This window comes from Microplitis mediator, chromosome 5 (genome assembly GCF_029852145.1).
Source record: "Microplitis mediator isolate UGA2020A chromosome 5, iyMicMedi2.1, whole genome shotgun sequence".
NCBI lineage: Eukaryota > Metazoa > Arthropoda > Insecta > Hymenoptera > Braconidae > Microplitis > Microplitis mediator.
The window spans coordinates 5,357,358-5,379,968 of NC_079973.1; the positions used below are offsets into that span (position 1 = coordinate 5,357,358).

A 22,611-nucleotide genomic window follows, 5' to 3' on the forward strand; every position below is an offset into this window, starting at 1 on the left:
CCTCTTATACACACACACATATATCAAAAACCTTTTGAATACATACTCCACGATATTTTATAACTCGTGTCAGTACATGGTGGTCATCAAATATATATGAATTATGTCTATGTATCGTCATATATATATGCAGATATAAGTAGCCGTTGATTCACACCTACATGACCAACAAGTGATTCAATACAGTAGTAATAGACTACAAAATATATACTTATATATATATATATATGTGAATATGAATAATCTTAGAGGCAGTTAAAGTAAAAACTGAGTAAATCCAAAGCCAATGTACTCGAATACCGGTAAAAGCAGTTTAGTTTGTAGCAGTAGTTGTGTAAAGTTGGAGCCACGTAATGCCAGTCAAGTATCTCAAGAGTAAACGAGAGACATACTCAAGTGGTAGTATAGTATATAATAGTCTCTGCTGTATAGATTATTGTGTATAGAGTTTACTGGGTGTATATACTATCATATTGAATTAATAATAATATATAATAAATGAACATTCCTTTTACTATTACCACTATTTCATCGCGCGTACTCGTATGACGCGATATTATAATGTACATAAGACTTTTTATAAATTAAAAAATATATATAATAATAATAATATGAGAGAAATAAGTGAATATGAAGGACCCCCATCTGTGAATTGCTACTACGTGGTGGTCCAAAACCCAACTGTCTGATGGTGTGGATAAAAGTCTGCTTCATACCTGATGGAATTTTGCTTTTTTTATTTCACTGATATTCACACTACTATATATATATATGTATAAATGTATATATACCTTTTCATTCATGTTTTTTAAAAATAATATAAAGTTTTTTTTGATACTACGACTTGGCACTTTGTAAAAGACGCTTCTCGTGTTACGTTACACGTCTTGTTATATATTTGTATGGATAACGAAATAATTTTGAAATTAAAAAAAAAAAGTAAGAGTACATTCTCACGCTTTTGAGTATTACATTTCGCAGGGGATAGGAGATGAATACGAAAAATTGATTAGTTAATTTTATACCTTTTTGTTGAATGAATTTTTTGGCGAATAAAATTTTGTTGGGTGTATAGATTATGAAGGTTGTCATTATTATTATGGGTAATGAATATGAAATATATGAGCGTAAAATTTTTAAGTGTGGATTTTGATGTTTGATGTATATTTGTTGCATTGAAGATAAGTTTTATTACTTTTTTATCAGGGTCAAGTGGATAACCTTTTTTCTCTCGTTTAATAGTCGATTTGGTTTACTAGTATTGAGAAATATTCTAAATCAATTGATTTATGAAAGTATAAATTATTACTTCCGCTCATTACGAGCAGTTATATTTAATTATATTTTATCATAACTTTTTTTGGGTTTTTATAGATGCGAATTTTTTAATAAAGACAATATGGGCCGCGGATGGTTTTAGTACGAAGTATGAAAAGGAGTAAAATTGACGGGGGTAATTTAGGTCGTCTTAAATTTTTAAAGTTGAGGTCAATTCAAAAACTTATGAAATTTTTCTCTACATAATTTATTTTAATATTCAGAAGTTAACAGACGATTAACAATTTTCAGTTTTTTTTCAGGAAATCAATTACGAATAAAAAAGAAAATGAAAATATGCACATGTAGAAAATTTAATAAACTATAGGTGCAATTTTTTTAAATATTTTTTTTTTTTATTTATCATTTTGAAAAAAAATCCAAAAATTATTAGATGTCGGCTAACTTATGATACTGAAGTTAGAAGACAATTAAAAATTTTAGAATTTTTTTTTTGACAAATCAATTACAAAAAAAAAAAAAAATAAAAAATGCACATGTAGAAAATTTAATAAACTATGGGTGCAATTTTTTAAAATATTTTTTTTTTATTTATCATTTTGGAAAAAATCCAAAAATTATTAGACGTCGGCTAACTTATGATACTGAAGTTAGAAGACAATTAAAAATTTTAGAATTTTTTTTTTGACAAATCAATTACAAAAAAAAAAAAAATAAAAAATGCACATGTAGAAAATTTAAAAAACTATGGGTGCAATTTTTTTAAATAATTTTTTTTTTTATTATTATTTTAAAAAAAATCCAAAAATTATTAGACGTCGGCTAACTTCAGTATTATTTTTTTTAAAATGGTTTTTAAAATATAAATTTTTGTATATACGTATTTAATATATTAAAGGTAAAAATTACAAAAAAAAATTTTTTCTAAACCCATTTTGCCCCATAGATTTTTTTTTAATGATGCTCACCTAAATACAAATAAATGTTTATCAATTGAGACAAAATTTATAAGAAAAATCGCATGAATTATTTTTTTATGGCCCAGTTTGCCCCTACTTATAAAAATCAAAATTTTACTTCAAATTTAAAATTCGTCACTTAAAAAAAAAAAACGTTTCCAATTATATTTCAAATTTAAAAATTTTTCCTTTCACTTTTAACTATAAAATTCGGTGATCGTTTAAAACTCCAAGTTCTCAAAATATTTTTTTTTAAAATATACCAAAAATATCAAAACGATAATTTTCTGTCAAAATGTCACTAATGCTCGTATACTTTGATTATAAAATAAATCTTTGCACAAAAAAAATTCAAAATTATAATATCGTTAATAAATTAAAATTACTAATTTTTTTTTTGAACATGAGTTGTGAAGTTTATAATGAATTGTCTCTTTTAAAAAACATGAAAACATTTTTTTTTCTCGCATTCTTCTACTGGATTCTTTTCGTAGGTGTTTTATGTTTTAGTTATTTTTTGTTTATGTCTTTATCGATTTACATACACGCTTTAAACTTGTGTTAGGCTTGTAAATGCGATAGCACGACGATACAAGACCGTGTATTTGAAATATATATATATATATATATACATATATATATAATAGTAAGAGTGCGGCCAAGCATGTCGTGACAAGCTTCCTGGCAGAGGCCGAGGGTAAACGTCGCTTTTCTCGACAGCTTCTGGAATGAGGAGGACAGAAGAATATAAATATTATAAATAATAATAATAAAAATAATGAATGCGGAAAATTAAATCATTAAAAATTTAAGTGTCATTTAGTTTTATCACTTTATTTTATTATCATTTATTTGCAATAACAAGTGCACTAAATTACACTTGCAGTTACGATAATTCAATTAAATTTTGACGATCCATAATTTTGTTAATTGAAATTTCTCCATAATTTATAAACGATTGAGGGTAGTAGAGAAATTTTGAGACTCAAAATTTTGTATGAGAAAAAAAAACGATCTTGGCTAATTGAGTTACCGGTAGCGGGATCGATATTTAAAACGGCGGTTACTTATTTTAACACGCGCTGCCTTACTCATGATGACGGTGGATAAAAATATTGAATGATTTAAAGAAAAAAAAAAAACAGTTGTGGTACATAGAGAGAATGATAAAAAAATTAAATGAAATAATAAAATGAGAGAACACAAAATTGAAACGAGTGAGTGGTTATAAATCGCGCGTGTAATGCCGCTATCAACGTGTATTACATGGATGCCGCGTTGTTTGATAAATCACCACATGCAAATCACGATCTTCAATACTCGGTAGCAATGAGAGTAAATATATAAGATCATAGTAAATAATCCAGTTTTTTTTTTATTAGAGAAATGGAAATAAAAAATGGATTTTTCAGAAAATTCATAACTGTGTTTTTTGGCTAATTTCGAATTGAAATTGTGGCTGAAATATTGAATTTACGAAGATGGAAGTAAGAAGCTTTTTTGTAGGGAATTTAATTTCCTGTAAAATTGCTGTGATATATTTTTGTCATATTTTTGATAGTTTAGTCACAATTTGAGTTCAAAGATATAAAAATATCTGGGATCTCCACTATAACAAATCGGGAGTGAATTAGAAGTGGTTACGGATTTTATTTAAATTCAAATTCACTCCATCACTCGGAGTTCCGGAGCTTAAAAAAAATTCCGGAGTAAATTCAGAGTTTAGATTTCAGGGGAGTGATTACGGATTTCATTTGAATCCACATTTACTCTGATTCGGAGTTTGAATATCAAAGTGAACTTTTCTTGGAGTAAATTTTACTCCGACCCTTAGTTTCAATATTAAACTTCCCTTCGGAGTGAATTTCACTCCAAGGGAATTAAATAAATAGACAGTGATGTGATCTGCATTCACTCCGCTAATTTTTTACAGTGGACTGTAAAAAAACGGGAGTGTATTCGGAATAAATGGGGAGTTTGTTTTTCTAACGGAGCGATTCTGGAGTAAACTGGATTTTATTTAAATCTGCATTTACTCCGATTCGGAGTTTTCATATTAAAATGAACTCTTTATAGGAGTGAATTTCACTCTGAGCAAATTAAATAATTAAACAGTCATCCGCTCCGCATTTACTCCGGATTTACTCCATTAATTTTTTACAGCGTAGACTTTTGCAATTTCTATTAACTTTTTTTTTTCAAATAATTTTTAAATTAATAAATTTTAACGAACTCGACTTGATTGTAAAAAAATTTTCTTAAAAAAAAGTAATTTAAAATTTTATTAGCTTCGATAAATCATTAAAATAGTAAACCACCAGTAATCCATATAATTAAAGAATATTAATAACTCATAAAAAAAACTATTTTCGAAGCGTAATTAGTTAAATTCAAAAAAATAAAAAAACTCATTACAAATGATTTATGTGATTATTTACACTAATGAATATTTCTTAAGACACACTCGTGGCCTTTATATTAGTCAGCTACCGTAAGTCACTTCTCTATGCCTGGCATCATCAGTAGCCACTCGTATTTCTTGTTCATATTTGCACAGTCTTACAGGAATAAAAGGAATAATAATACAGAGTAAAAAAAAAAATATATATATATATATATATAAAAATAAAAAAGACTAGACTATAGGTAACTCCCATGAAGGAAATCAAGAGAATTTGTTGTGTATACACGTACATATATGTGTATGTAAACATTAAACATATATGTATTTATATATATATATATATATATATATATATATATATATATATATATATATATATATAAGTCATGACGTTGGAAGAATTTACCGGATGTACTCGAGTACGATTATGATAATTTATCGTTCATATCTCCAAGACTAAAAAATTCAAGGGGAAAAAATATGTATACCTATACATATATATTTAATATATATATTATTAATATATATATACATTTATAGATGTGTATACACATAACGCACCGGGCTTTTAAGTGAAGTAAGTCATCGAATTAAAGATAGCTATGACAGGTTTATCAGATGCCAAGACGTTTTCTCTCTCTCTTCTCACCTACGTATAAATGTAAATTAGTTTTATCAAGTACACGCACTATACATATACAAGTATATTAAAAAATATAAAAGAACAAGATCCTAAGGTGGCTGTTATGAGTCCCCAAAGCTTCTGGCCACCTGCGGGCCGTTAAACAGTTTCAACAGTTGCGGAGAATGCTTACAGCCGCCGTCATATTTTATATTAGCGATAATACATGTAACTTTTAGCTTTCCGTTGTGTTTTCTCATAACTCATTTTTTAAAATAATATTATCATTTTTTTTATTATTAAATTTTTTTTTTCATAAAAATTTCGGAGATAGAATTTCTGGCGGTAAATTTGAAATAACTTGTAAATTACTGGGCTTACGAAAAAATTTATAGAACTACTTTTTGTAGGAAATTCAATTCTTTACAAATTACTTCTGATACACTTTTGTCGTATTTTTTATTACCAACCCGCAATTTAAATTTAAAGTGTCCACTTCACAAAAATTCGAAATTCGTAATACGCTTCAGATTTTTTGGCCTAAAAACTTAAATTCTGGCTAAAATATTAGAAATACGACAAAAATGTACTTGGATAATTTTATAGAGAATTAAATTTCCTACAAAAAGTCTTTCAATACTTTTATTCGTAAACTCAATATTTTGGACACAATTCAAATTTAAAACCAACTGGAAAATTATGAGTATTAACCAGCCTATTTTTTCCAGAAATCAAATTTGTAATTTGATGCCCCGTATAATCGGACATGAAGCAAAAAAAACAATTCCATATCAATTTTATAGATAGTGTCTTATATATTTAGCAAATTGGTCAGTATACATACGGGTTAAAAAAGAGTATTAAAATAATAATAATAAAAAATAAAAATCCTTAGGTTTGATGATTTGCACGCGCTCGAGTACACATCGTTTAGGACAGGAAATCGATCATGAAGTTGACTATCGGGTCGATCGCGTGTTCACTATAAAAGCGCGTGCTCGGTTCTCGTTTGGATCACGCGAGCTTGATTCAACGTTATATGTCTGAATACATCAATGCATTTTATGTGTGTACACTGAAATGAAACATGTGAACATATGTATTTATTTATAAATGTTTTATGCATATGTGCATATGCATTGTTCATACGTCCAAAAGTTAGATACCACGATAATAATAATTTTGATATTATGCGTCGATATACAAATGCCCTGGACTATTTTTTGATGTATCCATCAACGTCGCCATTTTAATTTATGGATTACATAAATTAATTATCTTTTAGGATGTATGGATGTGGTTATAATAATGCGTGTCGTACGAGCTCTGCTGTGAGTTTGACTGAGTAAGAGATAAAAAGGACGGCAAGAGAGAGTGAGTAAAGAGCTCGTGATGTCAGATTGGCTAACCGTATTTTAATTTGCCTTTTTAATTAATACTTGCGTCATGTACAATTTTATTAAATTTTTTTTTTTTTTTTTTGGTTACAGATTGTGCTCAATTCAATGCATCGGTATCAGCCCAGGATACATTTAGTCAAGTGTCGTCCTAAAGATGAAGATAAGAATCATAAAATAACAGATCTCAATAAAGAAGAACACAAGACTTTTATATTTCCTGAATCTATTTTTACGGCTGTTACTGCGTATCAAAATCAATTGGTAAATATACAAAAAAATTTTATTAATCATTTTATATTCATATATATTTAGATAAATAATCAAAATGAGGGGGGGGGGGGTTAAGGAAAAAATTTCTAGTATTTTTTTTTCTATTATTTTTTTTGTCACTAAATTGATGTTCGGTACGAAAATGACCCAGAAAAAAAACTAATTTTTTAAAAATTTTTCTTTACAAAAATATTTTTTTTTATTAATAAAATTTACCGAAACAAAAAATAATTTTGTTAATAATTTCATATTTATATATCTAAATAAACAATCAAAATAAGGGGAGGGGGGTTAAGAAAAAAATGTTGGATATTTTTTTTTTATTGATATTTTTTTTTCTATCCAAATTCATGTTCGATATGAAAATGACCCAAAAAAAATAAATTTTTAAAAAATTGTTTCCTTATCAAAAAATTGAAATTTTTAATTAATAAAATTTACTGCTATAAAAAAAATGTTATTAATAATTTCATATCTATATATATTTAAATAAATCATTGAAATGAGAGGAGGGGGAAACGGACTTAAGAAAAAAATGTCTAGTATTTTTTTTTATCTCAAAATTGATGTTTGGTATGAATATGACCCAAAAAAAAAATTTTTTTTTAATTTTTTCCCCCATAAAAAATTAAAATTTTTAATTAATAAAATTTACTCTAATAAAAAAAAATTTTTTTAATAATAATTTTATATCTATATATATTTAATGGGAGGGGGGGGGTAAAATGGGCTTAAGAAAAAAATGTCTAGTATTTTTTTCTCTCCAAATTGATGCTCAGTATAATCATGACCCAAAACAAACCAATTATTTAAAAAAATTTCCTCACAATTTCTTAATTAATAAAATTTACTAAATTAAAAAAAAATTTTCAGATTACAAAATTAAAAATCGACAGTAATCCATTCGCCAAAGGTTTCCGTGATTCATCACGGCTCACAGACTTCGATCGGTGAGTAAATAAATTTCTCATTATTACCAAATAAAAATAAATATTAATAACTTAAACAATTCGCATACATAAAAAAAAGTAAATAACTATCTCGAGTGCGGCTATATTTATATATAAACAAATAAAAAAATTCCACTGTCATAATTTAGTGTTCTCACGAACGGGTTTTACACGTATACTTTAAAAAGTCAATTGACTTCTTGACTCTCTACTGCGTGGCATGATGGTGCTGCCGATGATGATGACCATGAAAGAACTACGAGATCCACAGAACAAGATAGAGATTCGATAAAACTCTTTATTTCCCATCATCATCATCACCATCACCATCATCATCATCATCATCAGGCCTCTCATGTACTCTATTATCGTATATTCTCGACGAAACGTAACCCGCCCAACAAAGTCCTCCTACAAATCAACACCTGTCGTCTATTTTACCTTTAATACTCCAAAAAAAAAATATATATATATAAATCCCAAGTAAAACTTTTAATTTCTCCTAAAAAAATTCAAAATCAATTAAAATCTTGTCACAGTCATTAATTATTTCAAAAAAAAATACAACTCTCATATTAATTACAAAACTTCATTGAGGTCCTGCAATTTCGAGCGAGCAAATAAAAGTTAAATATTTAAATAAAGTGCAGGCTGTACTGGAACATGACTTAGACCAAGAAGAAGGAATAAAATATATTTTATTTGAGTGAGGTGCTGCCGCGGATAACACGTAACTTCGAAGCATGCGCATTGCCTCCGCCTAAGCCGCGGCGTCGGCAAAGTTAATAAGAGAGCGGCCTTATATGCGGCAATACCGCGCATGCACCCGCCCACTTCACGCCGGCGCTGATAGATAGATGCCCCTCCGGGTTTAAAAGAAACAGGGAGATATATATCCCTTTCTTATACATATTTTTCCCGACCTCCTATCCGAAGCCTTTAACTTTTTAGAGTATTGCTGCAGTCCTTCTGTATCCTTATTCTTATTATCATTATTTTTTTTTACCTTCTCTTCATCTGGTTTTCGCACGCTTTCGTTCCCTATTTCTCTTCCCATTCTCGTTCCTGTTCCCGTTCCTTTTCCTGATCGCCATTCCTTCGATTCGCGAGCTCTGGTTCCTTTAATATTTATTATATTATTTTATATTTTATTCTATATCCCAGTGTCTAAGTGCTTACGCCCTCGTATCCACGTACGCCGATACGAGTAGGGTACAGTAGAATATACCGATATGTTCTCTGAGAGAGTGTGGAGCTTAAGGGCAAGGAGGGCAGAGCATTCATCTATATTAGCTTCGAGAGCAAGCGGCCTGTCATTATCGTAGCCGCCTTTTCAAGTCCCTTCTTTTCATCCTTTTTCTTCTCCTTTATCTTCTTATTCTTATTCTTTACTGCACACGTTAAGAGTTACCTGTACGCAGCTTCAATCGTATGCTTTTGTATATAGTTATACATACATACATACATACATACATACACAGACGAAACATTCAGACACACTTAACTCAGTGTCCAATATACTTTAATGCCCAGACATTCTAAAACATCTACCATCAACACATTTACTCCGCGGCCCATTAGCACTTCGCATTACCTTTCCCCACATGATCTCTATACCATCGAACACACGGTTAACAAAAAATTTTATAAAAAACTTATACGGGCTTGAGGCCTTCGGGGTGAGAAAAATAAGGGGGTGAGAAAGACGCCGCGGGCAAGCTCAAGCTCGGGACTGAGGCTGACCAGAGCTAATAGCCGACGTTTAAACGCTAAGACAAAAGACTAAGCTATTCTCTTAAGTGTTAACTTTAAATATCCAGTGCGATGAGACGATGAAGGATCGCGGTAATGAAAAAATTTTAATTCGGAAAGTTTATAAATCATGGCAATGATAAAATTAATTTTGCTGCGCATGAAAAAAATTCGAGAGCAAATTAACATAAATTGTGTGTGAAAAATGGCCCATAATTGAATTATTAATTTTTACACTTTAAATTTCAACTGTTAATTTTTTTTATGACTTGGAAAGTTAATTTTAAAATTTTACTAATATATGAAAAATCATTTGATCACTTGATGAATAAAAATATTAATTTATTAATTAAATTTCAAATAATTTTTATTGGTTTAATAAAATGGCACCCGGTTTTTTTTTAATTTCGAGAAGAGCGACACGGACTAAAAAAAAATTCATTCTAAAAATTTTTAGGGGGTTCATTTTGCCCCGTATTAATTTTTTTTACTACTGGATCTTATTGATACTGAACTTATTTATGATCATGAAGTTAACTGACAGTTAAAAATTTTCGAAGTTTTTTTTTAACAATTTAGTTTAGAAAAAAATAAAAACTAAAAATATGCACACGTAGAAAATTAAAAAAACCATAGGTGCAATTTTTTCAAATATTTTTTTTTTTTATAATTTATCGTTTTAAAAAAAAATAAAAAAACTCAGCCATCAGCTAACTTCAGTATCCTACTTATTTGGGAACTAAAAAAATTCGAAAAAATTAATTCGGCTGATTTTTTTAGGGGGTCCATTTTACCCTTTTTTGGACACGAATTTTCGTAATGAATTTTTGGTAAAAAAAAAGACAAAATTTTTCAATTACTCTAGTGAATTAATTATGGTACTGAAGTTAGCCGACGTACAATAACTTTTGGATTTTTTTTAAGCAATAAATTATTTAAAAAAATAATTTGAAAAAATTGCACCTATAGTTTAATAAATTTTCTACATGTTCATATTTATTTTTTTTTTAAATTAAGTCGTTGAAACAAAAATTCGAAAATTTTTAACTGTCTGCTAACTTCAGGATCATAATTAATTTAACAAAAATTTCGTATTGATTTAAAAGTGACACCAAAAAATGAATGTTTCGTTTAAATAAAATTTTTTGGTGTTGAAAAATAAATAAATCAAAAATGGGCAGGCAACACAATATGGCATTATGCTAATTCGCGACACGTGATATTAAATATTCATAAAATAAATTTAAACACGGAATATTTTTAGCACAACTGCAGAAAATATGTGACTTTACAAAAACCGATTGAAAATTATGACCACGGTGATGTAAGTGGTAACTAAAAAATTTAAATACCAAATCCTTCATATTTTTATTATTGACAATGGATGGAAATAAATAAATTTTTTTTTATTAATTTAAAGGTAAATGTAAAAAATCCGAAGGCAAACTTGTAAGTCGATGTGTGTGTATGTGTGCATGTATGTGTTGAGATCCACGTAAGATGTTCATGTACTTCTGATGGAGAGTTTGTTCCGCGGGTGCAAGAGAGAATACCCGGCGCGGTCGGCGGCAGCCGGGTAAATTACAGGCTTGAACGATATTTTGTTGTTTTGTTGTTTTTCAACGCGCCGAAAGGAAATGAGCGAGCAAACGCGTCACGCCACCCCGAACCTGCTAATTTCTATTCATATTTTATGGCTATTAATTTCTTCGCCGTTACACTCGCTTCATCTTCCACATCCATTCCTTTAGGACTCTGATGTGATGTATACCTCATCATCTCATTTTACGTTTTTTTTTATCAAATTTATTTATTTCTGTATTCTGTATACGGGAGTTTTACTTTTTACTAAAAGCACAATCACTCTGATTCCACTTAATAGCATTTCAAACTGCCAACTACTTTTTTTTTTTACACACACTGAAAAGAAGGTTGAGTCAAGAAAATATTTTTTAAGACAAACGTCATCGGGAATCGAGTCAAGATTTTCTTGAGTCAAGAGAATTTTTCTTGGTCAGAGGAAATTTCTTCTTATCCGAGCAAATTGAGGTTTCAAAGAAATTTTCTTGAATCAAGAAAATTTACTTTCACTCGAAAATTTTTTTTCTGTGCAGAGAAAAAGAATTTTTTAGAGCAATAAATTTTTACTCGCCCTAAGAAAATTTCCACTTGTTCTAAAAAATTTTTTTCAGTATGAATTGAAACGGAAAATTTTCTTAGGACGAGAAAACAATTTTCTTGAGCCAAGAAAAACTTTTCTTGGGCAAGACCAAATGGCTTGAGCCAAGAGAATTTTTCTTGGTCAGAGTAAATTTCAACTTATGCGAAAAAATTGAGGTTTCAAAGAAATTTTCTTGAATCAAGAATATTTACTTCGACTCGAAAATTTTTTTTTTGTGCAGAGAAAAAAAATTTCTTAGAGCAAAAAATTTTTACTCGCTCCAAGAAAATTTCCATTTGTCCTAAAAAATTTTTTTCAGTATAAATTGAAACAGAAAATTTTCTTAGGACGAGAAAAAAATTTTCTGGGGCAAGACAAAATTTCTTGAGCCAAGAAAATTTTTTTTAGTCCTAAGAAAAATTTTTTTTAAATTTTGCTATGCAAAATTTTTATTGCGCCAAAAAATCCATTTTTTTCTGTGTAAGAAAAAATTTTAGATTTCGTTAAATTTAGTTTTTTAATGGGATTTTTTGTTATCAACGATACAAGGACCTTGAATATTTTAGACTGGAGGCTGGAGATTGAAGACTAGAAACTAAAGACTCGAGTCTCGTGGGATTAAAGTCGAAAGGCATATGATAGAGTAGAGAATCATATAGCGGGGTGTAACCTATTATTATCCTACCACTTATCTAATAGCTTATATGTCAGCTCGAGGGTGAAAAATAACAGTCCAATGGAATTCGAATATTATTGCTCTGGTGTTGTCTATAAAAAATTTTTACTATACATCAGCACTAAAGGTTTTATTATTAATTTTTGGTTAATGTCTTTTTAAAGAATTTTTTAAATTTCAAATTATAGATGTAGAATTTTTTAAGAAATTAAAGATGCATTAACGTAAAACAGTTATTTATAAATAGTCTGAGTTGTAGAGTTGATTTTATACAGTAAATTATCGCTAAATATTTTAGATTAGTCTAGCCATCGCAATCAGACGTCAAAAAAGTATTCAGTTTTTTTTTTACTAAAAATATCCATAAATTGTAATTAATAAAAATATGAAATTTGTATATTTAGCAATAAATTACTGAGACTACCCTACAGTAATTAATGTCATGATAAATTTCAGTCAAATATTGAAAAATAAAAAATATCAGATTTGAAGAAATCGAAGTTTTGAAAAAGCGCGGGGTTAATAATTTAAAAAATTTGCAGACATACTTCTCAGAAATCAAATCATTTACTGAAAAATTTTTTCTGTTATCAAGTCAACATTTCACTGCGGACAAAAATAAAAAATTTAAGTAAATTATGATCTAATTAATTTTTTTTTAATTATCAGTCAATTAATGTTCTAATAGTAAATTATTATTGATGACAAGGGCCAGGATTTTTGCTTCAATTTAAAATCAACCAATAATAAATAATGGTGTGAAATTTTTGATATTACGGAAAAAATATTGGTCGTATAAAAGCATTTTTCAAATAAAAGTTGTTCAAAATTTAATTAAAAAAAAAATTGTCTCTTATAATTTTTCCTTAGGACTAAAAAGAAAGCCGTAATTTCCAAACTAAAATTTTCATAATAATCAAAAATTTGAATTATTCATTATGAATCTTAATTTTCGAATTACGGTGAAAATATTGGCCGTATAAAAAAATCTAAATAGACATTTTTTTTTGAAAATTAAATTTCCTACAACTTTTGTTTGAAAACTTTTCTGATAAGACCAATATTTTCGCCGTAATATCAAACATTTGAAAGATTAATTTCAAAATCAAGGCAAAAATTTTGTCCCTATTGATGACTAATCAATAAATAAAAATTAAATTATAGAGGAAAATGAAAAAAAAGTCAACAATTTAATTTTTTTAATTTTTTCAAATTTTTCGTAGACCCAACTTACCCTGGTCAGTAACATTACACTAATTAACGGTTTTAATGAACAAAAAATTGAATTTTTTTTCATCTTTTTTGATTTTGTCTTAATCTTAATATCACATCCCCTCTATATATTATATATGTAAAAGTATGAAAGAAAAAAAGAAAAAAAAATTAATAGAACTTGATCATTAAAATATTGACGAGATTTACAGCTCCTCCTACTCGAGTACCTCACTAAGAAAATGATACTAATATACGATTCATAAATATGTAGCAAAAAAAAAAAATTAAAAAAAATAAAATTCAAATTTACAATATTGAGCCGAACACGTTATTATAAAGAATATGCAAAGATTGCCGTTAATGACGATTCATTACCCGTTGCATGGAAAAAGATCAATCGTGATACAAACTCTTTCATGATGATGATGAGAATGAGGAGGATGATGATGATGATGATGATGCTCTTCTCATCATCACTTTTCTCACTCACATCACACGCGATCCACTCATTTTACACATGATCAGGTCGCCTGATCGTCACGACAGTACACACGAGAGACAGTTTAAGTGTGTGAAGTATCGGCTCTTTAGACACTTTATTATTATTTATTTTTATTTTTTACATTTTTAAATTCGAAGTAATTTTAAACCCGACGACATGATCCACGCGAGGAACACCTGAGTGTCCGAATATCAATAGCCCTTCAACATTTTATTTTTAAATTTAATATTTAAAAATTAAACAGTCGACTTCCGTTTTGTTTCTTTTTTTTTTAGTTTTGGAATTTAAATAATTTAGTTTGTGGAGGTGAGAAGAGAATTCTATGGGATACAAAGTATAGATTAGAATACATATATGTATACATTGTAACTAAATGGTATATTATTTGTAGGACTTAACACGCAATGTTATTGCTAAAGTATTTTATAATAATAGATATTAGTAGATTTTGCTGTAATTTTAGGGCGGGAATTGTAGGAGAATTATTTTAAAAATTTAATTTACGTGCATTTAAATTTATGTCACTTTTTTTTAATAGAAAATTTTACTATAAAACAACAGGAGAGACTACACAGAAAAAAAGGATTTTTTGGCTCAAAAAACTCTTATTCGCTCTAACTAATTTTCCGATATCGAAATTTTGGAAAATGCTACTAAGTACTAAGTACTAAGAAAATTTTTTTTTTCATTTCATAATGCCGATTTTTCTTATCCCAAGAAATTGTCTTTTTCTGTGTAGGGGACGACGGTCTTCCTGAGCCGTTAATTATTTTTTCTGGCTTTTGGGCATCGGGTACAAGTTGTTTTGATTTACTTCGAACAAATTTATCATAATTTTGCTATAATTGACACCAAAAACAAAAATTTCTTCCGGGGCGTGACAGACTCCCTCCCAAAAATGATACAAAAAATCTTTTCTTTAACTCTACATATCCTTTGTTTAAAATATCACTTGTAAAAATCTTATAAAACTTTTTATTTCATCTTAAAAGTTGAATTTCACAAATCATGATATTTTAAAAAAAAACCAGAGCGTTGTATCTAAAAACGAGCGAAAGATGCCCAGAAATGCGACAAGATTTCAATCTACGATCTATCCGCGACCATGTACCTCATGTTGCATAAACAAATTATTGGAATTATATTTTCTGGTGACTATAGCTAGAATTTCTCATATTTTTCGAGCAATAATTGAGGTGTCGTCGCCGAAAAAACTCCAAAATCGGATCTTTGGAATTTTCGTGGCAATTTTTTGGTCAAAATTCTACAATAATTCCCAATTCAGGGTGACCAACTCACCCCATATTTTTTCTAGAGACTGTAGATAAACATTAAACTTCAAAAGTCGTGTCTTATTTTTCCCCACTCTCCCTTATATATTTTCCTAAACGATTTCTTAAAAGTTCGATTCGTTAAATTTTAAAAATTTTATAAATTTAAATCCATGGAATGGAAAAAAAAAATATCAATCTCTTTAATAGAAAAACGTGTTAATTTTTTTTTAAACTGTGTAAGTAATTAAATACTTATATAAAATAATATATAAGCCTTTAATCCGTCATATAAATAATTATAACGGAGTGAAAATATTTTCTTAACTTTTCAATCACATGTACTACAAAACGTCAATTATAAAAATCTGTAATTAAAAAAAAATAAAATTACACATGTATATAATAATACATAATTTTAATGATCGCTGAGAAGTAAAGACATTTGAACGTACGCGTGAATATAACGACGAATAAATAAATGTTAATAAACAGCGATGCCCCGTGTGAGACTCAATTTCATGAATGATCGTAATTATAATATATTATTATTTATATATACATATACATTTATATATAAGGAAGTTTTATGAAAACATTAAAAGATAATTCAAGGCTACAATCGCATTCAAGGGCCGGATTACTATATTATAATGCATCAGAGCTGCGTCATTTCCGTTTGCTCTCATCTACTCTTCACTTCATGATCCCACATCTATATTCATATATTTCTATAGACACACAATATAATTTTACTCTAATGTAATAATTTTCTCGTAATTCATTTCCTCAAAAATAATTTTAGTTACAGTTATAATTTATTAATTATACCGTAGTTTTATTCAAAAAAAAAAAATACAACGAAAAAGAAGTTGAGTCATTTTGAATCAAAATATTTTGGAAAACAAACATTGTTGGGAATCGTCAAAATTTTTTTGAGCCAAGAAAATTTGTTTTGGTCAGAGATTTCTTTATCCATGAAAATTGAGGTTTTTTTCAGTGTAAAAGAGGGTGGGGTAGGAAGACCCCCCTCTAAAAATTTGTTCAAAAAAATTGTTTTCTGTTTTTCTTCTTAAATTAATTACCATTAATTTAATATATTCGTGCACTTTTAACCCTACACATGATACCTGGGGCAAGATGGACCAGCCGAAAATTCAGAAAAAAAGATTTTTTCATATTTTTCGGCTGAATCTCTTTGCCTGGATCAAATTTGGCCACTCAAAATATTTGAAAATAACAATTTTTTTTTCAATTGATAAATTGTCAATTCGATTAATTTTTACAGTATTCACAAATATACTCATCGGAATGATATTCATCTACGCCTGCACAGGAATCATGAGACCATTTCTTACAATTTTTACATTGAATCCATAATTCTTTAGCTTGCGAATAAAATCCATTGCAATAAAGACAGTCATCACTTTTAACTTTTAAACAATTTTTTTTTTATTTTAGACTTTATTTTATTAATGCTAAATCCAGGTGTTTTCTCCTTTATTTTGGCGGCAAATTTAAATTCAAATTCCATTGTATTGCAATAGTTGGGGAAAAATCGTTACAATCAATTGTTTTTCAATAAGAGTGGGGGAACGATTTTTACAAAAAAAAGTAATAACCAGCTTAGGGGGGGCCGTTTTGCCCCACCATTCTCTAATAATTCAAATCTATTATCAAACCAAACAAAAGTGATAAAAAAAGTAACAAAGCCCTCGGATGAAGAATAAAGAAAATCAATTGAACGACTTTGGGTGCCAATAGCTCGACTAATAGACTTTGGAAGCTCGACAACAGTGATATTTCACCGGAACGTGTGAGAAAAGAGATCGAGTAAGGACATGTAGAACCAGTGGACACGACGGTGTGTGGTCCGGCACGTTCACTCGAAGAACGATTAGCCCCAGGCACACCAACCCTAATCCCTTCCTTCCTCTTTTACAGTTTTTTTACTTTTTTTTCCCTCTTGTTTCTTATACATCACACACATGCACACATGAGCACACACATGCACACCCTTGTAGAAATTTATACCTCAATGTTCTTCAGATTGAGTTCGGAGGCACATGAGGACTTGAAAGTCATAAGGTTTAGGTCTCTATACACATCCATACCATTCTTATATATATGTATATATATGTATAAATATATAAAGAAGTAAAGGGAGATTGATATCAAGTTACATGCTAAGCAGTACACCCAAGTTGTAACCGAGACGCGTTAACTTGGCACACCGGATCCATTGTTCTTTTTTTTTACACTTCGTTTTATTTATTCTTAAAACTCAATTCTCATCTACTGGTTTCCATCATTCAAATCCAATGAAAATAAAAATCCAAAGAGTTCTTTGTTAAGACAAACCCAAGACCGAAAGTAAGATCGAGACTTTGGTTTCAAAATTTAAATCGATTCCGAGTAAAAAAAAAATACAGTTTAAATTCTTGGAATTATTATTTTAGTATTGTAATAAATTTTATAATGAGCTTATAGATATATTTAATAAAATCCCTTTGATAAAGTGACCACACACTTGGAAGAAAAGTAGGAAATGTAATGGGTCTGCTGTTGTGAAAATATTTTATCTCGATTAATGTTTTGTTATTTATTATTTATCAGTAATGGAGTATCTGTGTAATGATACTCGATTTGGTTGAGGTAATATTTGTGTATATATTTATGATGTAATGGATATTATATTGATAGTGGTGTGTGGTGTACAGTGTGTGCGATTGCGTTAATTACGAAGGCATACCCGCGGCGATTAACTTTGCAGTCTAGAGGAATAATAATTCGCCAGTCAGCGTACACTGTACTTGTGCTGATGTGTTCTCGTCGATTGTAATCAACCGTGAAATCGATTCACAATCGGTACCGTGATTGACCCTAATTAAGCTTGCGGATATGTGCAAATCAACGAGAAAATCATTCATCATTATCTTGTACTTTTTTATACTTATGGATATTATTTTTTTTTATTATTATGGAGGTTTGTTTATTAGCATTTCCGGTGAATTTCGTCATTTGTAAATTACGCAGACAGTTGTTGTTACAAGATGTAATTTATCAATGTAATTAGTTTAATTGTTGAGTAATTGTCTTATCAGATTTTTTTTTTTTTTTTTCAAATAATTTATCACTTTCAAAAATTTTTTTATAAATATCTTCTGTCAAACTCAGGAAACTAAATTTTTTAAGCTTTTTTATCCCAACAATTTTTATTTTTTACCTTTTTTGTAATTTTTTAAATAAAATGCACACCCTTAATAAAAAATGGAGGGTGTGTATTTTTAAATTCTTCAGAAATTTTATACACGAAATTTCATAATTTTTTTCAAGTTTCTACAAAAAATTGCACACCATTAAATTAAAAAATGAAGGGTGTGTATTTGAAATTTTTTGTTGAAAATTTGTTACACGAAATTTTAATAATTCTTAGAAATTTCCTTAATTAAAATGCACACCCTGAAATCTAATAATAAAGGGTGTTTACCTAAAAATCTTTTTCATCAACTTTTATTAATTTTTGAAAATAAAATGCACACCTTTAATTTTAAATATTAAGGGTGTGTATTAAAAATTTTTTTTTGAAAATTTGTTACACGAAATTTTAATAATTCTCAAAAATTTCTATAATTAAAATGCATAGCTTGACATAAAAAATTACGGGTGTGTACCTACTAATTCTTTTAAATAAAATGCACACCTTTAATTTTAAAAATTAAGGGTGTGTATTCAAATTTTTTTTTTGAAAATTTGTAGCCTAAAATTTGAATAACTTTTAGGAATTTCCTCAATTAAAATATACACCCTTGACTATAAAACTAAGGGTGTGCTCTTATAAAATAAACTTACGCTGTAGTGCAGAAAAAAATCCATAATCCGATTTCTAATGTTCAAATAAATAATTTTGTTACAGAGATCCGATGGAACTAATGGAGCAGCAATTGGTCCGTTGTGGCGTACCACCAGTCCGTCTATATGAGCATTTAGCCTTAACATCACCCGGTGGGAGTGCATTGAGTATTCAGCAACAGCAACAACCACCATCGCAGCAACACCATCAGCAACACGAGGGAGGGCATCAGCATCCACTGGCATCCTGGTTGGCACCCTCAGCAGCGCTGCTTTACGGCTCGCGTACTACCACATCCTCACCTTACCCCAACACACCCTCATTCCCCTATCCCCCTCTCTCCTGGTCCTGGCAACCCTCACCCGTAGCAATCATCTCCCGACGAGCATCTCCCTCGTCCGTAGGGGTCAGGTACGCGCCCTATCCAACCCCAACTTCTACGCCACCGCCACTTCGCGCACGCCCGGCCACCCCCAATTAGCGATCCCCACAATTCACTGCTACCTCCTACTATTTTTTTATTACCCACCTTTTTATGTTTTTTATTTTTAATCTTGTCGTTAGACGCCATTTCTTACTAACAAACCCCTTCATAAATATTTTAATTATTTAATAATATTAAATATAAATTAATATTTCATTTTATTAAATTACTAATTGTTTATTTTTTAAATTTTAATTATTTGCGATTATTCAATTTTTGGAATATTTATCACATTGTTATATTTATAAACCAAAGAAATAAAATATCGCGCATGTTGATTTAAATTTTATTCTTCATTATTAATTGTTATTATTAATTATTAATTATTATTATTATTAATTGTGTATAATCTAGGTGTATAGTGTACAGAGCACATAAAAAATCATTTCTATATTTTATTTTCAATTAAATTTGCAATTACATGTGTAAATAAATGGGGTTTTAAATATCTGGGAAGTGTCTTAATTTTTATAAAGGCTAATTGTGAATGTTAATTACAAATTATCACTAAATGTATGAAATACTTTCTTGTAGGAAATTTAATTTTCTACAAAACTGTTCCTTATACATTTTTATGTATTTTGATAACTTTGTCCACAATTTCAAATTAAAGACAAAAATACAAGTATTTAAAAAATTTTGAATACTGCTTTATTTCTATTAAAGAACTTTTGCAGCCTAATTATCAATTGTACGTTTAAATACAAAGAATACTTTTTTGTAGGAAATTTAATTTTCTACAAAAATGTTCTTTATAAATTTTTATGTATTTTTATAACTTTGCCCACAATTTTAATTTAAAGACAAAAATACAAGTATTTAAAAAATTTTGAACACTGCTTTATTTCTATTAAACAACTATTGCGGCCTAAATATTGATGGTACGTCTAAATACAAAGAATACTTTTTTGTAGGAAATTAAATTATCTACAAAAATGATTCTTACAAATTTTCGTCTATTTCTGTAACTTCACCTGAAAATTACATTTAAAGTCCAGCTGTTACAGTTGCGTCCATCTATTCTAACATGAATTAAATTAAAATCATTTTTTAATTATTAAATAATTTTAATGATGATTTAAAAAAATAAATAGAGGCACTTCCCCATTAATGTACTTAGTATACTAAAAAAAAAATAATTTTAATTTCTTAGTAAAATAAAATCAATTATGTTATTAATTGAGACCAGTGATTTTTATTCATTTAATTTAGTACATAAGATTTAATTTAATACAAGTAAAAAATATGTTTGCTATAGATGTTAAATTAATTATAAAAAAAAAAAAAAATATTGTAAATTGTTTTACTTATAAATATCACCAGTTAAACGGCTGTACGATACCACGATAGTATTAAATACCAACTAAACAACAATTCGTCTAACTGTAATGATAAACAATATTAACAATAATTGTAAATAAATAAATAAATATAAATATCATTGTAGAATCGACAGCGCGAATACAGACTGTAGTAAAAATAAATAAATTTTCATTAAAAAAAATTGTCTAATTAATAAAACGAAATTATTTATTATTTACAAGAAATGAAAATCAATTTTATTTAAAGTCTTACGTTTCAGGATTTTTTTTTATCGGCTGTGAACTACGCGGTAAGTTAACTATAGACTGCTGAAAATTTTTGTAAAATTTTATATTTTTATAAAATACAAAAATACTACAATCGGAAATCTGTACAGGGAAAATTTTACGACGGCCATAGTAATTTTTGCATGTGTTTATTTTAATTGCCGTCAGGTGGCCAACATAGTGCGGCTTTACTATGACACCACAGAATTTTAAACGACAATAATTTCTCCGTGTATGGTGTCATATTGGTTACCTGAACGAACAAAAATTACTATGGCCACAATAATTCACAATAGTTACAGTAATTCTTGATATTATAACTGTAAACTTTATTATGACCATAGTAATTTTTACATGCACATGGAGAAAAAAATATTGTGATTGGAACGATCTAAAGGATAGACATTTTATAGCGATGTATGGAACATAAAGAGAGAGATTTGTATAGAGCTACCGTCGCGATCCATTCTAGTCCCATTCACGATCTGATTGCTGTCAGCACTATACGTATCAATACTCACGCTAACCTCCAAATAGCTAAGCGAGTATCGCGACAATCAGTATACTGTATCATGCTGGTCACGATAAATTTTTCGTGTATGTCTTTAATTTCCGCTAGATGGCCGATATAGACCGGCTTTACTATGACACCATTCACGGAGAAATTATTCTCGTTTACAGGAATGGTTACTTAGATCACGTAGATCTCATTAACCTCCAGAACAGTACTCAGCCCTGTTTTAACATTAACGGTTAATAACTTCATATGTCTCTGTAGTGTCAAGAATAGTAAAGAAACATATAAATTTAGTAATAGCTCATGTCAAAACAGGACTGAGTATTGTTCTGGAGGTTAATGAGATCTACGGGATCTAAGTACCCGAGTCGAAATTTCGAGCCTATACCCTAGTGGCAATATTGATCAATTCTGGAGCAAATCTTGAGCAAGTCAAGGAGAATACAGCGAAATATTATATCTATATATACTGTAATTTCAAGATCTTGACTAAGATAGCTACTAAGGTATAGGCCCCTCTAGCCCGAAATAGATCCGATTGAGAGCCCTGTAGTCTTTTAACTCCGACTTTGAACCCAGAGGTTCGACCATTCACTGAGAGGTCCGATTTTGAACCTTCAATTCCGACAATATTAGTCCCGTAATAAATTTCGATTCATTGTAATTAAATTATTTATGATGATAGAAAAAATTAAAGATTTTTAAAAA

General features: G+C 29.0%; 1 protein-coding gene across 1 annotated transcript in view; it reads left to right on the forward strand.

Moving 5' to 3' along the window:
* LOC130668370 (T-box transcription factor TBX20-like) overlaps positions 1 to 21,294 on the forward strand; it is a 42,390-nt gene extending 21,096 nt beyond the window's left edge. The window contains exons 4-6 of the mRNA XM_057470629.1: positions 6,754 to 6,924; positions 7,807 to 7,883; positions 19,377 to 21,294. Of these exons, the coding sequence (XP_057326612.1) occupies positions 6,754 to 6,924; positions 7,807 to 7,883; positions 19,377 to 19,794 (666 nt within the window). The 3' untranslated portion in view covers positions 19,795 to 21,294. The remainder of the gene's footprint in view (positions 1 to 6,753; positions 6,925 to 7,806; positions 7,884 to 19,376) is intronic.
* Positions 21,295 to 22,611: the final 1,317 nt, after the last annotated feature.